Below are 27985 nucleotides of genomic sequence, written 5' to 3'. Positions count from 1 at the left end.
TACATGCACTGTGACGTCGATATCAATGACAATTACGACATTTCCCCGCTCATATCTGCATACAACATTGTTCTTCAACAACATGCATCGTCGACTGCGATTCGAGTCGGAAACAGTCGCTACTTCGGGTTCCCGTGTTACAAGGCAAACGAGCTCTCGCCCGGGCTTACCGGCTTGGAGGCTTTTAGAGGCTTCTTTTTGTCTACAAGGCCTGTTTTCGGAGAGCTGATGATCAATGTTGGTGTATGCATGACACCGTTCTACAAGCCCGCACGACTGGATTCGGCGTACAAAGAATTTGCGAATCTTTCCAGGGGCGCAACTCTGCAGCGGTTTGCTCAGAATATCAAAGTGACCACCACATATCTCGGTTACACCAAGCACCGCCCGCTCTGTTACAGATCACCACGTTGTCTGCAGAGAAAACGATGTTTGAAAAGGATGGACGCCGGATTTCAGTCGCCGAGCATTTTCAAACCGGTAATATCGCCATTTATTTACTAGCCGTTGTTCATTAAGCTGATCGCAAGACACTAGCTCACAAGATATCGCTGAAGCGTCCAGATCTTCCAGTCGCTGACCTTGGGACAGCGAGGAGGGCGAACTATGTTCCACTGGAGCTGTGTATGATTGAATCACAGCCATTCAGAGGTCTTCTTAATGATCAAGAGACCACGAAGATGCTGAATTATGCCTGCTGGTCGCCGGAAGTCAACTTCGAAGAGATCATCAACAAAGGATTACCCTCGCTTGCTTTGATGGAACCCAAAGTGAGCCTTTTAGACAAGTTCGGTATATCGATCAGCAAGACGATGACCGATGTTCCTGGGCGAGAGCTTCCTCCGCCAAAAAGTCTACAATACCGTCACGGTCCTCTTTGCATGCAGCCGGCAAGAGGAAGTTGGAACCTCGCGAATGTGAAATTCCACACTGGAGCTTCTGTTGCCAAATGGGCAGTTCTGGTCGTGTCTGATGGGTATCCTCCTAATGATGACGACGTGTCCAAAGTGTGGACAGGGCTCAGAGAAGGTTGTAAGAAGTCAGGAATGACTTTCAAAAACCAGGATCCGACTATTAGAACGTCCCACTTGCCCCGACAATCTCAGGACAGGGATCGGTCGAAGGGTATAATGGAAATCAAGCGGACAATCCAGAACCTTGTGAAGGACAATCTGCTGTTCGTACTTGTCCTCCTGCCTTTCCGTGATACGAAACTATACCCCGGCGTCAAACGCATCTGCGATGTCGAGTTCGGGATACATTCTGTCACGATTGTCCTGAACAAGGTCCTGAAAAATAAGGGTCCGCAGCAGTACTACGCCAACGTCGCTCTGAAGCTCAATCAGAAACTTGGGGGCATCAATCATATGCTCGACTGTCGAAAGCACGAATTGGCTCACTACGAAGAGCACGATGCTTGTGGGCATGGATGTTACTCACCCTGGACCTTCCAGCAAGCCAGGCACCCCATCCATCGCTGCAGTAATCGCCACTATTGATCAGTCTTTCGCGCAATGCCCTGCAAGTTTGAGGTGTCAGCAGTCAAAGAAAGAGGTGTGCTGCTTTAACAAACATTTTTTTTACCTTCGTATAGCTGATTGACACCCATAAATGATAAATGAACTGACAAAGATAATGCTAAAGCAGCTGAAAGCGTACAAAAAAAAGAGTGGTTTCCTCCCTGAGAGAGTAATCGTCTACAGAGATGGTGTCTCAGAAGTAAGTCGATAATCCTTCCACCTTACATACCTGATCAGAACTCTCACCTACATTCTAGGGTCAGTTCGACACAGTACTCGAGCACGGCTCTGAGAAGGACAAGATTCTGGATGCCTTCAAGGCTATCCACAAAGAAACCAAGGACCTTGCTGAGTATCAGCCCCACTTGAGTATTATCATCTGTGGGAAACGGCACCATGCTCGCTTCAGGCCGAAAGACCAGAAGAACCAGAGCCGAAACGGAAACACGCGTCCCGGAACAGTCGTTGATAGACGCATCACCGCCGTGTAAGTCTTTATCGACCTGTGAAATGGAAGTCAGCTCATATCTTCATCTTTGCCAGTCATGATTTCGACTTCTATTTGCAAGCTCATGATGGGATCAAGGGCCACGCGCGACCTCCTCACTACACAGTCATCTATGATGAGAGTGGTCTTAGCACTGACGACATACAGCAGGGCACACACACCGCTAGTTACTTATATGCTCGTGCCACCAAGGCAGTGAGCCTTGTGCCCCTCGCGTATTATGCTGACCTGGCATGCGAGCGGGTGCGGTGTTACCTTGATGGATTTCTAAACTCAGAGCAGCTTCCTGCACCTGGCTCCTCGAGTCAGAAAGGAGAAAGTAAGGGCAAGGGTAAAGGAAAGGCTGTGGCGGCAGACGAAAGGGAGGCAGCCAAACAACGTGTTTATGACGCTGCTCTTGAAGCATGGTGTGATGGCGTTCATCCCAATTTGAAGGAGACGATGTTCTATATCTGAAGAGATGGCATGGGCAACTTGAATGTGTATCTGTATGAGTTCTTACATGCTTTTTATTTAAAATGTTCGATCCTGAGCAAAATATGATGATGTGAAGTTACCATAGGCTATTACAGAGCTAGCATTGTTACCTGTTGATCCAAAGAGCTGGGATAACTGAGTTGCTGCGCGCAAGGAAGGAAAAGTGAACAGTGAACGGTGTCGTGGTGCATTGATTACAGGAATGGGCGTGCATGGTTATCAATGAGGGTACCCAGCTTTGGCCCATATGGGACTTATATGAATTTGACGTCCAACGCGCCGGGGTATTCCGGGCCTTGGCACATTCCAAGACAGTCTATCAATGTCATACTATTAGAAGATGCACAAAGCAAGAACGAGAAAGCATTGAATGAATATTCAAAGGGGGTAATAGAGTGAAATGAGTGTCGTTAGCCATAGAGAGAATGTTCACAATGAATGTTGATATAATGAAATGAGTGTCGTGAGCCGTAAAGAGAATTTTCAAAAGGAATGTAAGTAATAGAAAACGAGTGTTATTAGGCGTAGAGAGCAATTGTTTCAATGATTGAAGTAAGTACTAGAACACAGAAATAAGAAGTGATGTCAGCAGCAGCAACAGATGCGGGATAAGGGGGACGTACATATTCAAACACAGTCCTAGGCTGCGTTCTTCTTCTTCGCAGGAACGATGTATCCGGAAACCAACTTGACCACCGCTTGGAGACAGAAGGTGTACTTTGCACGCTCAACGTGGTCCCTGCTATCAAGCAATGATTTGCACTTTTTCTGATGCCGAGTCACAGCATCATTCCTCGACCACGTTTTATTGCAATAAGGGCACTGGTAGGACGTAGCAAAGTGCACCCCTTCAATGTGACGGCTTAATCTGTTTATCTCCGTGTCTGAGCAATCTCCAAATTTGCAGGTAGCCTTGGAGTTCCTGACTTCGACGCCATGCCACCATAACAGGTGGTTGTCGATCCGGGCCTTGTTCATCTCTATGAACAGACCACATGGCTGGTCTGTCCAATTGCATAAGTGCACGCAGGTCAATTCTGGTGAGAGTTCCTCCATGATGTTGTTGGATTCATCAGGATAGTGATCATCCAGTTCCATCACCCCAAATCTCCTTATTTGAAGTGGGTTACTGTAGGAATCATGCGTCCTTCAGCTGCTGATGTTCCACAGGCTCTGGGTCGTAAATAGGCATGACCATGACCGTGGCACTGGCGTCCACTGACATATATGGACCAAACTTTCCCAATGTGGAGGCACCAGCGACATTCCGACGTCCGCACTTGCGCAATCTTGGTGCGATGGACGAGCTGAGACCATTCTCAGAATTGAAGGTGTGGCATGGTATACGCTTTTGAGGCATGGCAGATGTCGTCATGTTGAGAGCAGAGAAATATGGCTCCGTGCTCGAAGCTCCACTATATTCTGTCTGCAAGGGAGCATATTGACCTTTGGGGGATACCACGGTTGGGTGATATGCGTTGAACGGATCTGCGATATTATGAGGTTGGTAAGGGTAGGAAGGAGTGGGATGATATCCGTGTTGGGGAGGTGCTGGAACGACCATAGAAGGGGGTCCATTGGAATGATAACCAGAATTATATTCATGTTGGGGCCATGCGTGGCCTTGCGGCGGTGCTGGAACGACCGAAGATGGCTGCGAATAATACGCACTAGGGGGTCCATTGTAATGATATGGAGGGTTACATCCATGCTGGGAACATGGAGGGCCTTGCAGTGCGGCAGAGGGCTGCGTATAATACACACTGGGAGGCCCGTTCTTCAGGTATCCAGGTTTATATTTGTGTTGGGGCCATGTCTGACCTTGCGAGGACACTTGAGGGACGCCAGAGGTCTGTGAAGGGTAGTAGAGTCCCTGATCGATGTGGGACAACTGGGGGAGACTGGCCTCCGGGGCCGTGAAACTCTCCAAGATCAGAAACAACGCCTGAGGATTTTGAACATCTTGTGAATTATCCCAGGTCCTGAAGAAACAAATAAGTAATATTAATGGAGAGAAATGAGCTACAAGTGCAAGTACCCTTGTTGCATCAGGATTTCATCGTAGTTTGATCTGTCGCTGGATGTGAGTTGCTTGTCCTGGGTAGTAGGCTAATGTGATTGGCTTACCCATCAATGTGAGCATCGACTGGGCCTGCCAGCGCGTTTTGGTTCACTATACCACGCATGAATTCCTCAGTATCCTTAGACAATCTGTCCAAGAGTGTGAGTTTGAGTAAGTGATTTCAATGAGGTAGAGCCACGTACACATCCAGCTGTGTGGTCACTTCGAGGAATGCCTTGTCGCTTTGGGTGATCAACTTAACCATGTCTTCCTTGGACAATGGAACAAAATTGGGGTCGCCAGGGAGGGGCATATGACCATCTGACATGGGCACAGAATTGCTAGGAAAATCATGAGATGAAGCGCGTCCTCGAACTGGAGATAGAACACTGACTTATTGAATGGCATTTGAAGGCTGCAAGACGAGGACCCAGATATGAAAGGCATCGTTAGGATATAAAGATATCGACCTGACGTGCGAGCAGACTCACATAGACATATCAATGAATTGACAAGCGAGGTGGCTAAGATGAACGAATGCAGTGAAGATAAAGACGAGAGAAAAGCAGATAACAACTCAGTATTTTATACCACTAGACAGGCTGGGAAACAGCAGACAAAAGACGACTGTGGTCGTGCACCAAAGGCATCAATCTGGCATTATCCCCCGACAACACGTCAGAAAAAGGCAAGTGTCTGTGGACACTTCACCACAGGAGACGCATCTGTGGAATCAAACTGCTTTGTATCACCACAAGTGCATCAGTCCACAATAACACAAAGATCACTGACCAATTATAAACTTAGAATGTGACGATCAAGAGAGTGCTGGTACTTCTCCACTAAAGGATGATATCAGATTTGGAGAGACACAATCAGGATCCAATTATGGGAACAACGACATTGTCGCAGCACACTCGACCACAGCCATGAACCTCGGCAGTGGCACCTGGTTAAGACAGTAGCAAGCGAGCTCGAGCACAAGAAAAAAAGTCATATATTATAGCGCAGTAAAAAATGGCAGATGTGAAGACGCGTCATGGTAGAATCATAAAGGTCTGAAACTGTGATGCATAGGGTCAGTTGCATTTTTAATTTGTAAATGTGCAAGGACACTTACCTTGGACGTCCACTGCGTCGGGACCCAGCGTACTTCTTAACATGAATGTAGTAATCGAATGGGGGTTATGTAATGTGACCACTCGAACACTCAAAGCACTCCGCAATACGTTTGAGATGGAAACTATGGTTCGACCTTAGGCTAACACAAGACTCCACAAGCCAACTGGAGATATGAGGAGGGCACGCAACCAGTGATATGCTAATATAATGATTATGATGCAAAATGAGAGCAACATTTTCTGGGCTAGACTGTCCGTTAACAGTCATACTGTGAGGAAAATCATGATACATTACATATCGGTTTGAGATGGCGGCCATATCAATACAAGATCATGATGTCGTTTTCAGAGGCATAGAGCTGCACAAATAGCGCAATGGTAGAACTTGTATTAGAATTCGCCGTAGCTCTCAGCTGAGCCAGACTGCGGGACTGGTGCATGAGCGGAGCAGAGTACAAGCATTGTCATCACCAAAACTTCAAAATTCAGGTATTCCCTGATTGGGCTGATGTTGACAAATATTTATGATCATGGATGATGGCGATTGTGAAGGTCAAAGAAGGACTTGATCATTATGATGTCAAGTAGCTAGTAGCATACCATTGTTGCATGTATCTGATATTCAATGATATACTCCTGTCATTATGATAGTACTCTGATATGGATATGCTACTCTTTCTCTCAGCCTGGATACACCCCCAGTATCTTAGTAGTAGTTCTAATGCAAAATTACTAAGCTCCATGGTATTCCTTTGTTGTTCAATAAATTTATAAACATTGGTAAACACCCTTGAAGTGTTCAATCGACGACCGTTGAAGCATTTGAAGCTCCGACATCAACAAGTCTAAACAACGGACTTCGCAAATTCTGCCTCCTTCGTCATCTCTCATCTACATCTCTCTCCCATCATTCATCATATGAATTACTGGGCATGGCACCATGTAGCCTAATATCCGACTCTCAAAACAACAAAGTAAGTTATTAGCAGTAATGTAGGATTCTATTAATGGTGCATATATCCACTTATAGGATCCAATATAGAATTCAGGATCGAGGGGCGCAGTGCATGGGACTTCGAAGTAATCTGGTGGTCTGGTGCATGCACAATTTCTTTTCTGGTTATCTTCCTGACAACATTTTCTTGTATAGGTTTGCCTACCTGCACATTTACTACTGCAATATGTCACATATCTGCAGTATTTCTACCAGTCATGTTACTTCTTACCTCTGCCATTCTCTCGAGCTCGCACCTTACTCTCAATTTTGTAATCTATCATGTATTTACTGCAAAACAATAAAACATTTTTTGATATGATACTAGTTTGATAAGCAATTAGAATGATTCAGCAGGCATTAGAAGTGTCAGCATATGACGAACCACCCAGCATATGATGGACAATGAGCTTAAATTGAGTTCCTTGATCTAGCAATCCCAGGATGCCTTGTACTGGTGGCGCTTGGTGGGCCTGATGTAGCTGTTGATGGGTGTTGTGCAATGCTATCACCTTAGCTTCCCATATCTGGTTTTCGAACTTTTGGTGATGGTTGTGGTCTGTTATGCAAAGGCTTTGAGGAGTTGACTTATTCAGAAGCTTTCTAGGTCAGAGAGTTCCCTCGAGCTACTAAGAGGCTAGCCATGCATAGAGGCAGTATATGGATGTTTAGCATGTTCAAGTACATTTTATAACTGTTGCTGGATATAATTGCAATTTTCAATGATAATGACTGTGTGAAAAAAAGATTCTAGAAAAGGTCGCTGTTTTATTAGTCCTTCAAGTTCATCAGTGAATTGATGAGACCTTGATATTCCAGAAGGATATACTGTAGGAATCAACTCAATTCGGCACCCCCATGTGACCATGACATGCCAGGTCGATTTGACATTCCGACACTTAGGCCTGTGATGTGTGACATGCTGAAAATTTTCGACACCACAAGTCAACACCAATGTGATGACTAAGTACTTACACCTAAAATATTCCTAATTAGGCAGTACCATGATAAGTATGAAATGTTAAGTTTTCATTTTGGAGGTTAAGGACAACAACATTGTATTGAAATGAATGTCATTAAAGCCCCTCAACAAATGCACCCCCTCCTTGAGCTACCAAAGGATGCTCTCATTCAGATTCTCCCCCAAGGAAACCTGTCCATGCTCGAATTCTTATCCTTCAAATTTCCTGCCATCATGGTCACTACAAAACACACAAGTGTTGAAGCATTCTTCGCTAAAGATCAGCCATCCCTTTGTGATGCCCAGCTCATACAAGATTTTCCTGACACAAACACTTGACATGCTTTCCAAATCAAGTTCCGAGGCCGTAGAGAATGGAGCATTGTCGCTGGAGTGTGCACATCTTACAGGTGATGCCACCAAGACACAACTCCCACTCTGGGTTCTCACCTACTGGTGTGAAGTTGCAATGCTTTGTCACAAACATCTTGAATCATGGATCTGGGCTGAGCAAAACATGGAAAGGAGGACTCAGCTATGGAAAAATGAGGAGGGTGAAGAAGCTCGAAGATTTCAACAAAGATTTATAATGCTCTTACCTGCATTTCGTGGACTGAGAAACTCAATGGTTTTGCTGTTGCAGAGCCCGTTGTCGAGCTAACAGCATATGCTACTGACGAGTGGCTGTCGGATGTCCATGAAAATCAGATGCTCGACCTACTGCAGAGGAGACTTCAGCGTCAGCCACAACAGAAAAAGATCGAGATCGAGAACATTTACTTTTATGGCTTCTTGACGAAGGCATATGAAATACACAGCTCAGGGTAATACGAGGGCCAGTATTTTGCACGTGCACAGTGAAACAGGAGATGTGATGGCTTCAGGCCTCAGCAGTTGTATTGTATTCTTGGTTAACGTCCATGACAACCACTGGGCTGCAGTCATCATCAACTTTGAATCCTCTACAATCTTCTATGGTGATTCCATCTATAAAAAACCTCCGACTGGGTTCCTTGCAGTGCTACACTGGTGGACACACCATCACACTGGTCAACATTTCAAAGAGGAATCACTTATTATCACCCACCAGCAGGATAGCTTCTCATGCAGGCTTCTCTCATTTAATGCACTTGCACATCATGTTCTCCCCTCGGAATACCCCTTGATCCTGGCTTTGCAAGTTAGGAATGGTAGGCTCAAAGTCATGCTAGATGTGATTGACCGGCACCTCAATCAGGCACGTAGCTTAGCTTAACAATATTACAAGCACTTACATTTTTTTAGAATTTTGTGCCTGCACTCACTGGTAAAAAATGCTCAACAGTTGACTCGTCACCTATTCAAACAGCGGGTGACTCACCACATCCTGACACTGGCCCTGATACATCCCTGGGCTACTCGTTTGACTCAGAGTCAGAGGAACTGAGCACGACATCCATCACTCCGGACAACAAACCACGTACCAAAGAATCATGCCAATCTGCAATTCACGATGCTATCAAAGACCAAAAGGCTGGACATGCACATGGCCTAATGAGGTCCTTAAAGCCTTGTACACATGAATAACTTTGCGCTCAACTCACCAAGGTTGAAGCCAAGCTGGACGAGGAATGGCAACAGGCTCAGGAATACCAGGAGATAGCAGACCAAAGGCGGAAAATAGTGGTTAGGGAGGAGAATAAGAAAAGACAGCAGAAACATCGCCAGCAACAGCGCGATGATGAAATCGCAAGGGGCAAACGGAGTCCTGGAGGAACCAAACAGAATCTCAAGGTGTGCAGCTATCTGGTTTGGTACTTGAGCATTTGACCAATGAGACATCAGCGATGTGTACTAGATATGACCACCATGAAAGACGGTACAGCAAAGCAAGCACGAACCTCTATTGCAGAGTTGTCAAGACCCAATCGAGCTACAAGAGAACATCAGTGTCAGCATCGGAACACAAAGCATAAACCTGGGCAAAAACATGTACATGAAAAGCAGGATGCAGTCTACCATAACTGGCATGGCCTATTTACATGGGCTCAAACTGACAATGCCACTAAACATCCATCAGTTATGTGGAGCTCGTCATGTCTTGTTTGATACTTACAGCAAAAAGACCCCATAATTTTCAAAGGCCTTGCATGATCAACAGTTGAGGGCTGGATTGACTGTGTGGAAAAACCAAGATAGACAGATGCTGCGATCCGCATGGCAGAGCTAGGTAATCATCAGGGCCACTCAAAAGGAGGTACAAAGGGAATTTTGGTATGTTGACTTACTAAGTATCTCATCATCGACCCACCCTAATGTGATTTGGACAAATTACCCAGCTGTTGAGCAAGTCATTGTCAAGCGTCTAGAAGGACTTTGAGAAGGTGGAGCAGTCCTTACCCTCGTGACAGTTTGAGCAATCATGATTGCTGTCATCTTGGATTTGGCACCACAGATCTTTCATCAGCGAGCTCAAGACGAATCCCGATTTTAGTGCTCCGACACATTTGTTCGACGCTGGCTACATCATACCTTGGATTGGTCAGAGAGACATGCAACTCACGCTGCACAAAAGATACCTGAAAATTGGGAGGAACTATGCGAGCACTTGTTCTTTCGATTAGCGTACACCATCAGAAAGGAAGATATCCCCTCCACACTCTACATTAATTCTGACCAAACCCAGGTTGTGTATGCACAGGGCTGCCAACTCACATGGGCGAAAACTGGAGCAAAGCAAATTTCAACTGTTGGCAATGACAAGAAACGAGCATTTACCATCATGGTTTCCATTTCGAACGATGGCACAATGCTGCCCCTGCAAGCCATCTATCAGGGTTACTCAAAAGGGTCCTGCCCAAGCCAGTCCGCACCAAACTATGAAAACTGTATCAGTGCCGGATTTCAATTTGAATATTTGAACACAAAAACTTACTGGTCCACACACATGACCATGCACTCCCTCATTGACAACATCATTGCTCCTTACTTCGAGCAGAAGAAGCAAGAGCTAGGTCTACCGCAGATGCAGAAGACAATCTGGCAAATTGATGTCTGGTCCATGCACAGGTCAGAAGAGTTTTGGTCATGGATGAAGATACACCACCCAACTATTGGGTTGCACTATGTACCTGGAGGTTGCACTGGCTTGTTTCAGCCATGTGACATTGGGATCCAGCAAGTCTTCAAACACTCCTTGAAGTGCTCGTATAATAGTGATGTAGTCTTGGAAATGTTGAATCAGCTTGCGCGTGAGGAGACACACCTTTTTGTTGACAAGCAGATCGGAGTTCTTCGTAATCGCAGCATGACATGGCTGTGGGATGCATTCAACATTGTAAACACACTGGACATTGTGAAAAAGGTAAGTAAAAAAAACTCACCATTACATCGAGGCACTAAAATTTTGTTTTAGTCGTTTGAGATGTGTTGTGTGCGTGGCTTTAACCTCTTGTACCAAAGTCTCACCAGTTATACTGCACAAGAGAAGTTGAGGAATTTGAAAAATGATGAACCAGAGTTTTGGGACAAACTCACCAGGCAAACAGGAGAGAAGGCGAAAGATGGTGATAGCATAGAGGTCCTTGGCGATGAGGCAGAGCTCGATGGTCTCCCTGAGGGTGATGATACTGATGTGCCGTGTTCATCTGTTATTGCAGACATGTTGAGTGGCAACATTCATACAGGATCTGAGAGACCAGTTGGAGTGCTTACCTCCAAAGGAGAAGTCGAGACCATGGACTTTGTAGTGGATGTGGTACCTGAGGTGGAGGGTAATGATTGTGAGAACCTGGAAGATGCAATGGAATTAGGGCGGGGGAGAAGGAAGAAAAAAGTGAATTCTTTGTACTCACACTTATTCTGGCGCCATCATGATGACGAGAGCTAGATTTTATTAGTAGCCAAAACATTTTGTGCATCGCACACTTACACCATGAATCCGGAGTCGTGTACCACACGCAAATCTGTGGTCACCACGGAAGCAAAATTTAATGTTTGTTGTGACGTCAAATGGTTTCGACACACACTGATGTTATGTGTGACAACTACCTAATTTTGACACCGACACCACCGACTGTGATGTGTGACCGTCGAATTGAATTGATTGCTACAGTAATTTTGCTACTGCTAGATATGATCAATTACAGTGAAAATTTCGAGTTGTAAGTACATAGTCACCAACACCCTTGTCATAAAGGTACCGAAAGCCTTTCAAGGTTGTACTAGTAGGTAGTAACCTGCCTAATCACTGCAGGGAAGCCTCCCTTTAAATCCTGTTCAGGACCATGGTGTGTTTCATAGAACCTCCAGTGAGAAGTTCATTTCATCGGTGATCCAGGTACATATCTTGAACTCATTGTTGAGTTTTTGTTGCTTCTCAAGGTATGTTTGTCGGCTCCTCCTCGCAACTCGTGTTCACATAGCGCGTTCACTAGAAGATAATGCTGGAGGTTCTATAAAACACACTGCGGTCTTGAATAGGATCTAAGGGGAGGTCTCCCTGTGGAGGCAAGCTTTTAGGCAGGTTACTACTACCCACAACAAAACCTACCCTTCAGAAAGTCCTTCAGTCATCAGGAAAAACACTGTATTGCCATAGTCCTGGTGGCAGCTATATAGCACTATGTAGGCACTCATAGGTGCTGTAGCAATATATAGGCACGTGCAATACTATTTCGAGCTATGTAGTACTATGTAGTGCAAAGCTTCACTACAGGCAGCTATGAAACTCAGTCAGGCAAAAAAGTGACTGCAGATGGCTACAGGTTGCATCCAGCTTCACTACACGCAGCTATGGAACTCAGTCAGGCAAACAAGTGACTGCAGATGGCTACAGGTTGCACCCGACACATGACACTATATACTTACTACAAACTATTTATGACAGACATGCCAAACATCTCACCGTCAATGAATTGATTAAAATAAAAATCATTTGCCGCCTCATATGCATTTCCACTTCTCAATGTCGTATCTACTGATTGTCCCATCTTTGGTATTAGGTGACATGGTCATACAATTTCATCGACATGGATGACAGCAGCATTGTGGCAGAGTTGGTGTGTCAAGCGAGAGACTTGTTGCAATCAAGAGGAAAGGTCTGGATGTCTGAAAGGTGTAAACCACTCGATGTAAGCGAGGGCTCTGGGGTATATGCCGAACTGACGAGGGAGGGTGAATATAGCATGAACCTGAGCTACTTGCACACCTGCAACACATCACAGTCAAATATAAGTGTCAACAAGTCCAAAAAAAAAATACCTTCAAGAGTGTGCAAGGGCAAAGACCGAGGCCCATCTGAGATCAATGCCATGTCGAAATGAGCAGGGCAACCAGGCTTATGGCCAGATGCTACCACTTCTGGCCTTGCTCTAATGTGCCACCAGTTGGGAGTGTCACTTACTTGTTGATCTGGTTGTGCCTCGATGACCACTTGATGATGAATATCAAAACAGTCATGAATGCCAGGTACAATGGCGATATGTGGAAGGTTCTTGTGCAGAAAAGTTTGCAGAGCGGAGAGAAAATTGATAGCACCATGCGCTGTCACAATATTTCCAACTGTCTGGTGAGGATGTGCTGGAACCTTTGCGAGGGTGTGCCCTGTTGTCGTTGTGTTCAAGTTGGGAGATGCAGCCTCTTTTTCTTCCAAGTCTGAGTCTGAGTCGAAGGAATGATGCTCTGTGTGACCTGCTGGCAGGGGAGACTGTTGTGATATCCAATTCAAGTATGCACCATGCAAAAACACTGCTTCCTGATGTTGAAGCCACAAAACCATCTGTTCTTCATAGTCCCGTTTGTTGCTAGCGCGGTAAGCGTCTTTTGCAAAATCAATGTGCAAGCACTCAGGAAGCTCGGTGTTAAGGCCATCAGCTGCACCAAACAACATGATCGACTGGACATAATGAGTGAGTTGATGTAGTTTTGGTATATTGAAATGTTCTCGAATGGCGAGTTCCTTCAGGACATCTTTATTTGCATGAAAGACTCCCAAAGCAGTTTGTAGGGCTTTGTGCATTTCAGTTGTGTGAATTTGGAGCTGGGCATAATAGGAAAAGTCAAGAATTGATTGCGCAACTACCAAGACACGACTGTGCAGCATGACATCAACAAACAACCATCTTCAATGACTCATCACACACACACCTAGGCACCGCTCCGGTAAGTAAGCCAACAAAAACTCGCTGCATCTCTTTATGCTCACTTCCTGTTCATTGTTTCACAGTCGAAATACCTTTCTTGAAGTGATGGAGTCCTGGATAATCTGGGATGGCCTTGAATCGCACATCCATCTCATCTTCCCCAATAATATTGATGCACCACTTCATGAGGTGGTCTTTAAACATGCCTTTATGGGTTTGATGCAAAAGATCGGGGGTGAAAGCCAGGAAAATGTTGGCATGAGGCATTTCGGCCCGGAACAGTTTATAAACTGCACGTAGACCATTCTCCTTGAATTCTGGAGGATGCTGACCAATATTGCACCTTTCTAGAATATCTTTTGTTGACTCTGGATCATGCATTGCAGACTCGAATCCATCACCTCGCTCATTCGCTGCCACCAGACACTTGGGACACCAATTCTCTTTACAACAGGAAACCAAACACTGCTCAGGAAAATCAGCAACATATGCAGCCAGTATCGGGTAGACATGACGAACCAGTGAGTCCGCACACACCATTTCGACTCTGTTTTGTCCAGCAGTAATGAGAGTATGGAGGAGTAGGGCCATGCAATGATGAAAGAGTCTGTATCCAGCCAGAGAGCATGCATCAGAAGTGAAGCAGTCTAGCTTTCCTGTGGGTAAGTAACCAATAAGCACTGTGGCTCATGCTGATGCCTGATGCCTTTTTGCTTTGGTGATATTGCCAATGGACATATACACAGGCCATGCTGACTTGTCTCCTTTGAACTGCGATAAGCTGGTTTTGTCCGACGATAGAATAATTGGTGCTATCATGGCACCTTTGGGCAGGGCTTTCTGCTCACAAGGTCAGTACATTTTTTTGTTGTTCTCTCTCAAACAGTCTTACTTGAGTCTCGCCCACCAGTCGGCCATCCACATCTTGTCAATCACTCTATGTTGCCCTGTGTGGTCTGCATATGCTCTGGCAGGTGAGTAGGCCATATCTTCCTTGAAGAAAGGGTTGCCAATAAGCTCTTTGACACACTCTACAGGATCACAGCTCCAAAGTTTGAGCTCTTCTTGCAACGGTGCTCCATTCTCATCTTCAAGGTTACCACGCACAGTAATCTTCCTGCAACTCCATCCCGGTCCATGTGGAAGTTCATCAATCTTCTGCAAGAATGAGCGGTTGTTATGAAATGAGAGTTTTGTACAGTTTTGTGTCTAGTCATTGTATCAACATTGTGAGCTCAGTTGATGCTTTCAACGTACTATCAGTAACTTCAAAAACTCCTCAGTCCAAATTATCTGCTTCAACGTCTTCAATCATTAATGCCCATTGCCTTTGACATTCAGGATGTCCTATGACATGTCTCTTGAGACCTTCGCATGTTGTTGTTACCTTGCCGCAGAATACACAGTAAGGTATGGTTTGTAGAGGCATGGTTCATCCGTCCAGTGCTCTGTCATTACCGCAACTACTTACTAGTACCGTTGATGCCACAACACACAACACTACATGACCCCACACACCAACACAACCCACTGAGGCAACATTTCATTTTTCACTGCCCTCACCCTGAGCTCTCGCCATCAATGGTAAAATTTTCTTCTAAGATCCCACAAGATTGCCTGCCACCTTCAATGGTCAAACTGCCCTCCACCGTCAATGGTAAAAATTTCTTCTAAGAACCCACAAGATTGCCTGCCACCTACATGTGCACCATCATTCTTGTCTGAATTACAACTGACTAAACTGACTAAAATAGGGCAGGGTGCTTATTGTCAGCCCTGGCAACACCGCCCACTAGGGCAGGGTGCTTATCATCAGCCCTGGCAACACTGCTGTTGATGGTAAAATTTTCTTCTAGAAACCCACATGATTGCCTACCACCTTCAATGGTCAAACCACCATCAATGTAAAATTTTCTTCTAGGGATGATTGCCTACCGCCTTTGATGGTCAAACCACAGTCAATGGTAAAATTTTCTTCTAGGAACCCACAAGATTGCCTGACACTTGATGGTTAAATTTTCTTCTAAGAACCCACAAGATTGCCTGGCGCCTACATGTGCACCATCATTCTTGCCTGAATTACTACTGACAAAACTGACTAAACTAGAGTAGTGATGCCATGGGCTGCAAGTAGTAGCTCCAACAATTGGACTTTGCATGCCTCCTCACAATGCTTCTTCTCTGTGTTCCAACGCACAACTATCATCTCCCGCACAAAGGTTTGGTGAGTATTAGGACCCTGGATGTGCTCTAAGAGTTGCGCTTTGCATGCCTCTTCACAGCACCTTATCTCAGCATCCCAGCATTCTAATATAAGTGTTCAAAGGTAAGTTTGAGATGCTTGGATGGGTCCAGGTGTTTGACGAAATGGTGGCAATGGATACAGGACCTCAGGACCCCCATTGGCCTGCCCTGGAGCACGAACCACATGAAAGGGATGACTCAGAGGAGCAACAGCCCTGCTAAGGTATCAGCATCTGTTATTGCCTATAGTCGAGTATCCTACCTTTGTACAACTTTGGTATCCATCTCTGGGTTGAAAGGAAAGTCGATCTGTCCCTCTTATGCTGTTATATTGACGCCGCTCAGTTAGATGAAACTTTAACATTCAAGTCAACCAAACTCAAAAATTGTTTGTTGATTGCACACCGCAGCAGGGTTTTAAAGGCACGTCTGTCCATTATTTTGTTGTTACTTACCTATAATCATGGCAGTGAAAGCAAACTCGAAGAATCCGGCCAAAAAGTCAATTTTGAAGGCGCAGGAGGACCTATGCGCCAAGATGGAGTCAACTGCAGGACGCACTGCAAGCGGTCGGAAATGCCGACCAACTGAATGAGAGACTTACAGACATAAATAGGACTCAGCCTGATGTTCCTGCTCAATGTGTCTGATGCACTTCTTCTCAACAGTCTCAAAATCTCATCAAGGTGAAGACCGCCACAAAGACTTACAGGCAAAGATGGAGAAACATAAATTGAAGGCTTTGCGTGCTGCATACCAAAAAAATCCCAAAGAGTTCAATGCTGAGCCCACTGAGCTGCACAGCGACATTGACAGGGATGAAGAAAACATGGTCAGTGTCATGTCTCATTCTCCTGGGTGCCGCATTGCTCACAACATGGTAGTTCTTAGATCACTTTGTACGCACTAAGGTATCTATGCCGCGTGCACTCACATTCAGTGCAAGCAAACCTCCTCCAGTTGTCTTGGCTCCAAAGTCTTTCTCACCTACCAGTAAGCCACACAAAGGTACTGTAGCTTAAGTTATGTACATCTCCGACACTAACATACATTTGTCAGCTTCTGTGACTGTCACGAGACCCACAATGCTCAGTGGTGACAGCAGCAGTGATGACAGCAGCTGCGATGACACTGAGAGTGAGGATCACAGTGACAGCGACTCCTCACCACTGGTTGTCTTCAACTCACTCCTTCACTGGTCAAGATGGTAAGTAGTCACTTTGTAATATCCTATCCTGATTGATGTTATATGTTGTGCAGATGATGAGGCGCACTTCACGTGTGTGTGGGGAACTCAAAACCAAAATGCAGGCACTCATGACATCATTCTTTGGCTTCCGCACAAGTCGATCAACAGTGGCCATTAAACAAAATTGTGACCTGGCAGAATCACTGAAGGATGGATCATGCTTTGTTTTTAAGGTGTGTTACTCATTTCAACTTGGTCCACCGTTGGTGAATGTCTGACTGGCAGAGTAACAGGACTGGGAGATGAAATGTGGCATTTACAAAATGGAATTGATACAGTCAGCAGTGAATGACATGTGGTTTATGAACTGCAGTGACGAGGGTTTTATTTACGGTAAATATTTTGAGCCTTTACCAGTTGAAATTATTGTGCTTATACTCACGGCTGTGAGTGTGTTCAAACAATCCAGTATTGATGTCGCAACTGACTTGTGAAATCTGACAGATCGAATGTTGCATCGATGAGTGGATAACCAGAGTCAAGGAAGACATTAAATTCTCGGCAGCTACATATTCTCCTATCTACCAGGTTCACCTCAGCTCCTTGCAGTGCTTTGACGAGCATACTTCTGCTTACAAACTACTTGGTAAAATCACTGACACTATCCTTGATGTTGCTTGGTATGTTCCTGACCACTATTGTTCATTATCATGACTGATGTTGTTGGGAAGACTCCATGCTGGTGTGAATACACTCCAGGCAGCTTAGGCTACTCCTGCTGGCTTCACCAATAATATATTCGATGATGTGATTTGAGAGTATGAGGAGGAGACTACAAAAGCATGAAAGGGGAGGCACGAGATCATGGAAGTGTAGAAGCAGGTGATAATTGAGGCTGCTGTGTCAATATCTTGGGTACTATACACATTTTTGTGTGCTATGCGCTAAATTATATTCAGTTTTGTTGATTTCGGTCAGTGGCATAGATCAGTTCCTGTAGCTCAAAAAAGCAAAACAAAGGTCCTATGAGCATTAGTTATTGCAGCCTGTAGATAGCTACAGCGAGCTACGGTCAAAAGCGAAATGACTACAAGGTCCTACTAGTGTTGGTTATTGCAGCCTGTAGCTTGCTATGACAAGCTACGGTCAAAAGCAAAATGACTACAAGGTCTTACTAGTGTCAGTTATTGCAACCTGTAGCTTGCTATAGGGCTGTTCACCATACCGTATATGGTGTGCCGCCATATGAAGCTAAAACATAACTGTCTATTACAGGATGAAAAAAAAATATGCTGACAGTACAGTACGGTGTGCTTTATGGCCATATGCAGTACATTAAACGAGGTCTTGGACTGCAGCACGAGCCAAATAAAGCTTTGCCTTCACCAACATTAGTGTCCTGATTGTCTCGGGCTTGAGGCTTGCATGCTGCATAGAGACTGTGTCCCAACCCCCAGAAAAAAATTATTCAACGGCAACAGCAGACCCTGCAAATAGTGCGAAGACAATAATTCAATACTACAAATGTTTTAGATAGGCTATACACTCACCAGGGATTGCAAGAACATCACGCACGAGATGAGAAAGGTTGGGAAATTGTGCACGATGACCTGCCCACCACTGAATGGGGTCACAAGTATTGAAATCCTCCTGCAGGAGCTTCAAGTAGTGCTCGAATTCATCTATCATCACATTTGATCGCTTCTTGTACCTTGCTGTGAAGTTGACCTTCGTCGGAGACTGGTGCCCAGTGTTCTCTGGGCCAGCTTCAGTGGGAGATGACAAAGGGATTGATTGCGCCACCCTTATAGCATACTCCTTCTCATAAAGAGCATGCAGATTGCTCTTCTGCATCTCGATATGCATTTGTGCAGTGATATCATCTCCGCAGTCACTGTGGAGCCCATTGTACGAGATGCGGGGGTCAAGAACTTTAATGAAATAGTTGATTAGCTAGCCAAACAAACTCACAATAAAAGGTAACATACTTGAAGCCCAGACATAGAAAGGCAACTCGTCAATCTTGAAGTAATAATCACTGAGCTTACAATGAGCACTTGTTAGCGCAGACCGCAGCTTCACTGGAGCTGAATCTGGAAGTTCTGCCAAGTCATCTTGAATCGACCCCTGGAGTCCACAGAATATTGTGTGTGCGGTAGATAGCATGGGACACTTTGTCATGGACATTTGTGTGGTAGCAGAGCGAAAGGCCTTCAACCATTTTGTGACCAGCTCAATCCCTACCCAATCGGCATCAGAGAGTTTGTATGGCCTGAGGTCACGAGTCTTCGCAGCAAAGTCATCAATAGCTTGATGAAAATCAAGTGCCTGACGTAGCATTTGATGCATGGACGACCAACGAGTCTTGACGTCCAAGATAAGCATGAGGGCAACTTCTCACGGAAATTGATTAAAAGTTCTTCAAGTTTCCAGTCGTTCATGATATAATGCATGACAATGGCCAGGAAAGTGAATTGATTACTTGAAGTCCATGTGTCGAGAGAGAGGCTGACTTTAGACTCAAGATTTTGTCATATAGACAATTAGTCGTTGTTTGTTGGCTTGACTCAACTCAACTTACCTCAATCATGTCCTTAACACCTTGAATAGTATCTTCTCCCATCTTCATAACACAGTGCTTGATGGCAAGTCTTCCAGGGATGTGAAGTGGGGAGCCTCCATGTGCATAGTCAAGGAGTGCTTTGAACTCTGGTCATTCTACCTCCTCAAATGGCTGGTCACACGCTACAAGCCACTGTGCGAGCAGCTCTTCAAACCTTGCTTGGTTCCAGTCACCAAAAGCTTTGATGACCTGCTTGTTGAATGCATCGATAATGTTTACTGATGCTTGCTCGAGCTGGACCAGATATTGCACAGCTGCGGCAGGATCGAGAACCTTCTCTCCCTGTGCTATCCAGAGTTCATCATCAGTAGGTGGGGTCCCACAGGACTTCAAAAGCAGATATAGTCGATACATTGGTGGAAAATGAGTCTTCAGATTACCGATCAAACCTGAAACTAGTGAGAAACAAGACATGCTGTCAAAATGTAACATACCATTCAAACTGCTTTTCATCGCACGCGTGATGGTAAGGACCTTGCGGTTGCCCAACTAGCATTTGTAGTGTTTGTCGCCAACGTCGCCTGCTTGTCCATTGGAATTCATCTCCACAAGCTCATAGAAATAATAGATTGGATTGTGCTTGCTGGCCTGCTAATGATTTGGAGTGACCCGAGTTAGAATAGCTATAGACAACAGGAAAGAACTCACCTTCGATAGTTGGGGAAGAGCTGAGCTTGTTGATGGCTGTAAGCTACCACTGTCCTCATCATCTACTTCCTCCACGCGAGCATGCTTGGACGCCTGGGAGTTGCTGGTGGCAGGCAAAGGTCGGTTGGCCTTGCGCTTCGTTTTCTGTCGGAGTTGGTGTGTGTCGTTTCCCCCTCGTTGTGGTACAGTTTTCATAGGCAGCATTGCAGCAAGCTACATAATTAGTAAGACTAGTGAAGAGAAACACGAGAAATAACTTACCTCCGCATTTGTTATCTCCTGAACATCACTGTTAGAGCCTAATGACTCTGACTCCGAGCTAGAGTCAGAGTCATCCCCTGTGAAATCACCGTCATCGGCATCTGAAGGGTCAACTAGGGAACTGTGCAGGTACGGGTAACCCACACGGGTCACAGGTACGTGTACCGCTGGGGTACAGGTATGGGTCTGAGGTCATGATACGCCTACCCCTACCTGTACCTGCACTGCGGGTATCAGTCACAATGGGCGCCGAACAGATGCCAAACAGGTGCTAGTAAAATTCAACTATGTAAATATGAAACTATACAGCTGCCAACTGTCTAAAGACAAATATAAAATCATACCACACCACCCATGAACCTTTGTCACCCACTAGTGCTGCCCATTATGCAGCTCAGCTTTGCAGCCACAGCGAAATGTGCCATCAAAATGACCAGAAAGGCGAGAGCCGCTCTAGAAGAAAAGAGTTTAAAAATGTCATCAAAGAAGTGGAAAAATGATGGTGGTGGAGATAGCGTGAACACACACCTTAAGAAGGCAAAAAATAACCTGCAGGCTGGTAATACTCCCACCGGCAGTGTAGGGTCTGCAGACAAAGATGAGCTGGTCGAAAAAAATAGCTCTGCCACAGCTTCACAGACAGTGTCCATGTCTCCATGTCCAGACTCAGTCTCAAGTTGGTGTTCCCTGGTGTGCACTGAGGAGGAAGAGAATGCAATAAATGAAGACAAAACTGAGACCGGTAGCACTGTATTACAGGCTGAGGTGGAAGCCGATGAGACTGCGGAAGATGAGCTTGGTATGTGCAGAAGCCTTGATGTGAACATTACATTAATTGAGTACCAAACAGCATGCTTAATGAAGAACTGGAACTCACCAGTCTACGCATTCTTCAATCCGACACCACAGATTACCGAACTTGATGGACGCTGTGCCCATAACTTCAAGTGCCAAGCCAGGAATTGCAAGACCAAAGTGCGATGATACCTTGACAAAGGTGATGCACACTCCACTGGTAACATGCAGAAGCATGTGTGTTCGTGCTGGGGCGATGAAGTGTTGAAAGCTGCGGATGAGGCCAAGGATGCCAACAAGGTGCACGAAAATATAGTTGGTAGTTTCCTGCGAAATGGATCAATCACTGCGTCATTCAAGCATAAGGGTAAAGGGAAAGTTACATACTTGCACTGTCAACATACATGTGCAGAAACACAGTATGAACAAAGTCTTATCTGAGTCTTGGACTGAAACATCTGCCTTCAGGGCCGAAATAGTGAGCTGGGTGTCTGAGAGCCTGCGTCCATTCGATATTGTCAAGGACCATGCATTTCAGTCACTGATGAAGACAGGGAGACCGGAATATTACATACCTTCTGCCTCCACTGTTTCGCGTGACATGCGACAAGTATTTGTGTGAACTCAACAGTGTGTTGCTACAATGTTACAGGTAAGTATTTATCATTAATAATAAAAACGAATATTCAAAACACACCAGGAATATGACAGTAAAATAAACTTTACTACTGATGGTTGGTCATCACCCAACCATTATGCGTTGGTCACATTTTCAGTGCACTTCGAGCACGAGGGGGAACCACTAAGCATCCCATAGACATTGTTGAAGTGGGGAAGGTAAAAAAAACTCACCTATATAGATATATACGAGCTGAGAGCTTCATAGTCGCATACTGGCGAGGAGCTCACAGAGGTGTTTGCAAAAGTGCTAGAAGAATTTGGTATATCAGAAAAGGTATTGATCCAAAAAAAAAATTGAACAAACTTACATGCAACTAAAACCACATTGCACAGATCCTGAGCATCACTTGCAATAATGTGTCCAACAATGATGCCATGATTCATGAACTGAGCGGTAAGGTACTGGAATTTGGCGGACCAACCACTCACACTAGGTGTTTCCCACACACTGTGAACCTGGTGGCCAAATCGTTGATCCGGGAATTCGATGTGAAGAAAGGAGAGGCCGACCAAGCATTGGCACATAGTACTGACAGTACTGACATAGAGCTGGAAGAACTCAGTGCAGATATGGAAGAGGACACAGGGACAATGTACGAGGTAGATAATGATGACGGCTTTGTTGACGAGGTCGAGTTGTTGGACAAGAAAGAGCGGGCCGCACTAAACAAAGAGATAAGACCAGTCAAATTAGCACTTGTCAAAGTAAGTGCGTGCAACAAAAGAGAACTCACTATTGAACACAATTGCTCCAGGTGCGCAAGCTTGCATACAAGACCATACATTTGACAACTATCATCCTTCTTGCATGGCATGCCATCCTCAAGGACTTGTCAAAACCCCAAACCCTCATGCCACATGATGTGGCCACATGGTGGAATTCGACGTTTGATATGTTCGATTACACACTTGAACATTGTGAGGCCGTAGATACCGTTACACAATGGCGAGACCTCGGTTTACGGAAGTATGAGTTGGAGGATAATGAGTGGGAAATACTACAGCAATTGTGTGATATACTAAAGGTTTGCACTCTTTGTTTGACGCTTTGGCACATATGCTTATGTTATATTGTTTGCTCTTGTTAGATTCTAAAGGACGCCACACTTTACTTCTCGTGTGCAACACCTAACCTTGCGACGGTGATACCAGCAATGGATCACGTCAACAAGATGCTCACATCATATTCATGCAACAAGAAATATCTGCCTTCAATTCGTTCGGCAGTTTGGCTCGCAAAAAAGACACTCAACCGATATTATCAGCTCACAGACAGGTCTCACACATATCAGATCTCCATGGGTAAGTTCTATTCAATCTAGGTTTTTTCTAGTTTCTACTGACAGTTAATATTAAGTGTTACATCCCCAACATAAGCTATTATATTTCAAGGCAGCAGACTGGGAAGACAACTGGATCCAAACTGCAGAGCAACTTGTGCATGAGGAATTTGAATGTTCATACCTGTCCCTTGATGCTGACTCTGATTTGGGGCATGAGGCGGATGTCTTGGAGTCAAATGGTAATATATTGATGGTATTTTGCTTTTTTGCTTTTTACTTAGTGTTTGTACTGACTCAATCTTAGAGCGACAACATTTTTGACAACCTCCCCACACTTGCAGTCCCCAAACCTACTAACTCGGGCTCCAAACTTGACTGTTACCTTAGTATGGACGTGGAACATGTCACCAACCCTATCACTTGGTGGCAAGAATGTCGCAAATCATTCCCCAACCTGTCACGCATGGCCATTGATTATCTAACTATCCCTGGTATGTGGCATTATTATGTTTAATGCCTTGTAAGCTTGCATTGCCTATAGCTACTTCTGTATAGGGATCTGCATGGGTGAACCCACGGGTGTCAGCAGGTCAACCCGCACCTGCACCCCGAGAAAAACCCACACCTGCAGCAAGGGTACAGGTTGCACAGTGGGTAGTGAAAGAAGGACCCAGGGTACAACCCATCAAGGGTGTACCCGCGGGTAACAAATACTATGGGGAAAAACTACGACATGGTGTAGTAAACTACTCAACAATAATTTGATCCCACCCGTCATCGAGCTCCTGTTCATCACCTTCGACATCAGGCAAAGAACTGACACCGACAATGTCATCAGTCTTGACCAGGTTGAGTTTGCTCCAAAAACTGAGGCACAGCAGTGCGTGCATTGATTGTGCAGATAAGCATGAGCGCACGTGTGAGAGTAAGAGCCGTCCTCGGCTGAATAGTCATTCAACGTCGACTGATGTGGCTGTTGATATTATTAGCTGTAGTATATGCAAGTTCAATTATAAAAAACTCACCAGGAATAGTAAGGTAGTACAGCGCCATCCGCGATAGATGAGGGTAGGTGGTACGACGTTCATGCCACCATGCGAGTGCATCAGGCACATTTTCGATGTCGGAGGTGAGATAGTGCTCGAGCTCATCACGGAGATCAGTTGATTTTGGCAGAGCGAGGGCAGGCATGTCATCAAACATGTTATTCATCTAGAATAGAATCAGTAGTCAGTAGTTACAGTTAGAAAAAAAGACGTACCTTATGCAACGTCTCGGTAGGTAAAGTCTCCATGTCCAAGTCATTGTCTTGAAGGTCGGCATCTAAGGCTGAATAAAGAGTAAATTGGTCACGGACAAGCTTTTCAGCTGTCGTGATCCAATCGTCCTCCCATCGAGCATTCCTGAAATATACGAGCTTGTGATGCAGGTGTAGTACTATAATATGTGTGAATGTGAGCCATCAGAACAGAGACAAAAAAGAACGAACCCATGGCAATGCGATAGACTTCAGATTGATCTGTAAGTTGATAGTACCAGTTAAGTGTTACCTTTGCCAGCTGAACAGCTGAGTGGATTGAAGGATGATACTGTCTGTTGCAAGAGTATGTAGTGAGCTTTTCATCAATGAGATCCATGGCTGGAATCACGGTGGCTAGATTAGGTGTCGAGCGGGAGAAAAATAGTGTTGCATCCTTTAGAATCTACATAGACACATAGACCAAACAATTGTTAGTCCATGTGTTGTGCGGATCTTTCTGGTGCTTACCTTGAGAACACTCCTCAGTTGTTTGGCAATTGCCCACTCCTCATCATTCAGCTCAAACTTCCGCAGACCGAGATCTCGACGTTGAGTCACGGTATCAATGGCCTCCCAATGCTCAATCGCATATTCCAACATATCGAATGTGGAGTTCCAGCGGGTCGAAACATCACGTGGCATGAGAGTAACAGGTGCCTGCAAGTCTTCAAGAATCTTACGCCATGCTGGGAGGACTATAGTCGTCGAATGTATAACTTTGTAGGCCAGTTTACGGAGCTAGAAGAGAGATTAGATTTGAAGGTGTGTGTTGGTGTCTTTTTGTTCTTACCTTCACAAGGGCTAACTTCACAGGAAGAATACTCTTTTCCAGCACGAGTCATTCATCAGGATTGAGCTCTCCGACTTCGTCAACCCAACCGTCATTGTTATCCCTACCATTGTTATCCCCAACACCATATTCAGCTATCATCACTGCTTCCTCTGCATCAATCCCCTCGCTCAATACCTCCAGCTGCTCTGCTCTATCACCACTATTCTCAGGCTCGTCCAAGGCTTTGTCGGCCTCTTTCTTCGTTACATCAAACTCGTGAATGAGCGATTTTGCTACGAGGTTTACTGTATGGAGAAAACACCGTGTATGGCTTGTGGCCCCCCCAAACGCTGGTACCTCAGCTGCAAGGTTCTCAACCATGACATTATTATTGGAAGTGTTATCGCATGTTACACTCAAAATCTGGGCCGCACAATATCAATTTGTAAGTTGTCTCGTCTCTTTTAAAATTTACCTTGTCTGAAATGCCAAATTCCTCAAGCATCTTTGCAAACACACTCGCCAGCTCTTCACCTGTGTGGGACTAACATAGCATTAGCTGCTGTGGCTCTAACAAGGTAAGTTTCTCACCTTAGCTACTTCAATTATATCTAATGGTAGGCTTAGTGGTATGCCCTTGTGCTCGAGGTGCACCGAGAACGCCATGAATGCTCGATGGTTTGGTGAACTCCAAGCATCTGTTGTAAAATTTATCTTGCCATCATATTCCTGGTGAGGTTTTTCATTTGAATATTTCAAAGTGCATGATTTGAACTAACTTGTAACATTTTAGCAACTCGTTGATGAGTCCGAGCGAACACAAGTCGAACATCATGCGAAATTGTGGATGGCAAAGGTATGTAATACTCTGGCCTTCCGGTCTTCATCAATGATTGAAATCCCCAATCCTTGACTATCTCGAATGGACGCAGGCTCTCCGAAACCCAACACACCATCTCTGCCCTGGAAGAAGACAATTTAGGCTTAGGTGCCATCAGCAACAACATCAAGACCTCACCTTGTTTCTCCACGTGTGTGCTGACGGTGCGAGTAAGTCAATTTCCCCTTTCCTTTCCATTCGAAAGATGCTGCGATTGACCCATTTTTTAGGATACTTCCAACAATTTTTGCTCACACTTCATCTGCATCTTTGGCATCGTCTGCAGCATTGAGTGCATCTTCCCCCCAGCAAGATTTTACATGTTTGCGCATGTTCCCCATCAATCGCGCATCCTTTTTGTCCAGGAATCGTCAGATCATCACCTTGCATCCTTTCGCACGGCACTTGAATTCATGTGCATGTCAACCACCAACTTCAGTGATGCGGGGAGTTGGGTCAAAGAATGCATAAACAGGTGATACCCATTCTTTTTTGAGCCTCGCTGTTGCTAATTAGTGGTGCTATGTTTGTATAGCAGGAACATACTTCGCTCGTCCTCGGCACTTTCTGGACCTGAAGCCTCGCTACCAGCCTCGTCTCCACTTTTCTCGCTCATGTCATCAATGACAATGGCATTGTTATACAATGCTTCTTCCTCTTCCTCGGTGCGAACAATGACACGGCGAATCTTATGAGGCTCTGCTGCCATTCTCACATCAGATGGAGGTGGAGAGGCCTCGGCTACCGGTCTATCTTTGGATATATCTGTGGGAGGATTTTGTTTTGCCTTCTTCGACTTGTTGGAGACCGCACTTGTGCCATTTGCATCAATCATGCGCTTCTTTGACGGTCCGGAAGCTTCAAGTCTCTCTTCAAGTGCCGCTTTAGCCTTGTCCATGAGTTTTGTGACTTGTTTTGCAGCTGCAGTAAATATGTTTGGTTGCATGGCTGGATGTAAGGTAGCAGTCTAGGACAGGTATGCTTAGGATGACAGGACCAAAAGATTTTTTTAACAGTTGTGGCTTCTTTAAAGTTTGGTTTGGTTTGACGTAGGTACTATATCTTGATTAGGTAGCAATATATTGTGTTTCGATGGTCTAACCCGTGTGCAGGTACAGGTATAGGTATGGGTGCCGTAAAAGGCAACCCCCACCCATACCCCAGGTGTACCCCTATCCGTGACCCGTACGGGTTACCCATACCCACGCAGTTGCCTACTTCTGTAGACATTGAACATCTCTTCAGTCATGGGCATCTTGTCCTGTCACATGTCAGAAATCGTTTATTGGCGCAGTAAACATGTGCGCTGCTTTGTGTCGGCTTATGGAACGAGTTAGGCCTGGTCAAATCTGAGGATATCATTCATGCATCTAAGCTCCCAGATGTTGTTGGTGAAGAGGAAGCAATGAATGAGGGTTGGGACAGAGTCCAAGTAGATTAGTATTACATTTGTTGTTACAATTCATTACAATGCTCTTCGTAGTGACCCGCGGGTGATACCCCAGGTCCGTTTGCCTGATACCCACAAGCAAACCTGTACCTGC

General features: G+C 45.2%; 8 protein-coding genes across 8 annotated transcripts; 5 read left to right on the top strand and 3 right to left on the bottom strand.

Annotated features, from left to right (window-relative positions):
• Positions 1-3: 3 nt before the first annotated feature.
• On the top strand, positions 4-2484 carry EDB93DRAFT_1251679 (ribonuclease H-like domain-containing protein; the record flags this gene model as incomplete). Its single annotated transcript, XM_041453189.1, has 6 exons — positions 4-480; positions 531-1419; positions 1463-1554; positions 1633-1719; positions 1778-2007; positions 2064-2484. The coding sequence occupies 6 exons, from the start codon at positions 4-6 to the stop codon at positions 2482-2484; spliced, it is 2196 nt and encodes a 731-aa protein (XP_041306490.1).
• Positions 2485-10155: 7671 nt separating this feature from the next.
• EDB93DRAFT_1064561 (uncharacterized protein) lies at positions 10156-10767 on the top strand (the record flags this gene model as incomplete). The annotated part of the gene is made up of 1 exon (XM_041444879.1): positions 10156-10767. A coding segment is annotated over one exon (612 nt), but the record flags the coding sequence as incomplete, so codon positions are not given.
• A 1723-nt stretch (positions 10768-12490) lies between these two features.
• On the bottom strand, positions 12491-15194 carry EDB93DRAFT_1241288 (uncharacterized protein; the record flags this gene model as incomplete). Its single annotated transcript, XM_041451858.1, has 10 exons — positions 12491-12613; positions 12641-12699; positions 12790-12831; positions 12885-13714; positions 13770-13830; positions 13858-14133; positions 14167-14416; positions 14510-14608; positions 14702-14923; positions 15153-15194. 10 exons carry the CDS (start codon positions 15192-15194, stop codon positions 12491-12493), a joined length of 2004 nt encoding a protein of 667 aa, XP_041306488.1.
• A 1278-nt stretch (positions 15195-16472) lies between these two features.
• EDB93DRAFT_1251675 (uncharacterized protein) lies at positions 16473-17220 on the top strand (the record flags this gene model as incomplete). The annotated part of the gene is made up of 4 exons (XM_041453188.1): positions 16473-16578; positions 16678-16841; positions 16894-17017; positions 17069-17220. 4 exons carry the CDS (start codon positions 16473-16475, stop codon positions 17218-17220), a joined length of 546 nt encoding a protein of 181 aa, XP_041306487.1.
• Positions 17221-17269: 49 nt separating this feature from the next.
• Positions 17270-17692, top strand: EDB93DRAFT_1087685 (uncharacterized protein; the record flags this gene model as incomplete). The annotated part of the gene is made up of 2 exons (XM_041446067.1): positions 17270-17431; positions 17492-17692. 2 exons carry the CDS (start codon positions 17270-17272, stop codon positions 17690-17692), a joined length of 363 nt encoding a protein of 120 aa, XP_041306486.1.
• Positions 17693-19911: 2219 nt separating this feature from the next.
• On the bottom strand, positions 19912-20926 carry EDB93DRAFT_1251673 (uncharacterized protein; the record flags this gene model as incomplete). The annotated part of the gene is made up of 6 exons (XM_041453187.1): positions 19912-20210; positions 20256-20310; positions 20371-20409; positions 20470-20682; positions 20731-20843; positions 20896-20926. 6 exons carry the CDS (start codon positions 20924-20926, stop codon positions 19912-19914), a joined length of 750 nt encoding a protein of 249 aa, XP_041306485.1.
• A 1871-nt stretch (positions 20927-22797) lies between these two features.
• Positions 22798-23793, top strand: EDB93DRAFT_1087628 (uncharacterized protein; the record flags this gene model as incomplete). Its single annotated transcript, XM_041446057.1, has 4 exons — positions 22798-22911; positions 22962-23231; positions 23472-23508; positions 23564-23793. 4 exons carry the CDS (start codon positions 22798-22800, stop codon positions 23791-23793), a joined length of 651 nt encoding a protein of 216 aa, XP_041306484.1.
• Positions 23794-24853: 1060 nt separating this feature from the next.
• EDB93DRAFT_1087674 (uncharacterized protein) lies at positions 24854-25527 on the bottom strand (the record flags this gene model as incomplete). The annotated part of the gene is made up of 2 exons (XM_041446066.1): positions 24854-25183; positions 25258-25527. Coding segments are annotated over 2 exons (600 nt in total), but the record flags the coding sequence as incomplete, so codon positions are not given.
• Between the last annotated feature and the right edge of the window lie 2458 nt (positions 25528-27985).

Source organism: Suillus bovinus (genome assembly GCF_016758785.1).
Source record: "Suillus bovinus strain UH-Sbo-P2 chromosome Unknown EDB93scaffold_38, whole genome shotgun sequence".
NCBI classification, from domain to species: Eukaryota; Fungi; Basidiomycota; class Agaricomycetes; order Boletales; family Suillaceae; genus Suillus; species Suillus bovinus.
The sequence above is the reverse complement of the archived record's forward strand: the minus strand, read 5'-3'. Positions and strand labels throughout refer to the sequence as shown.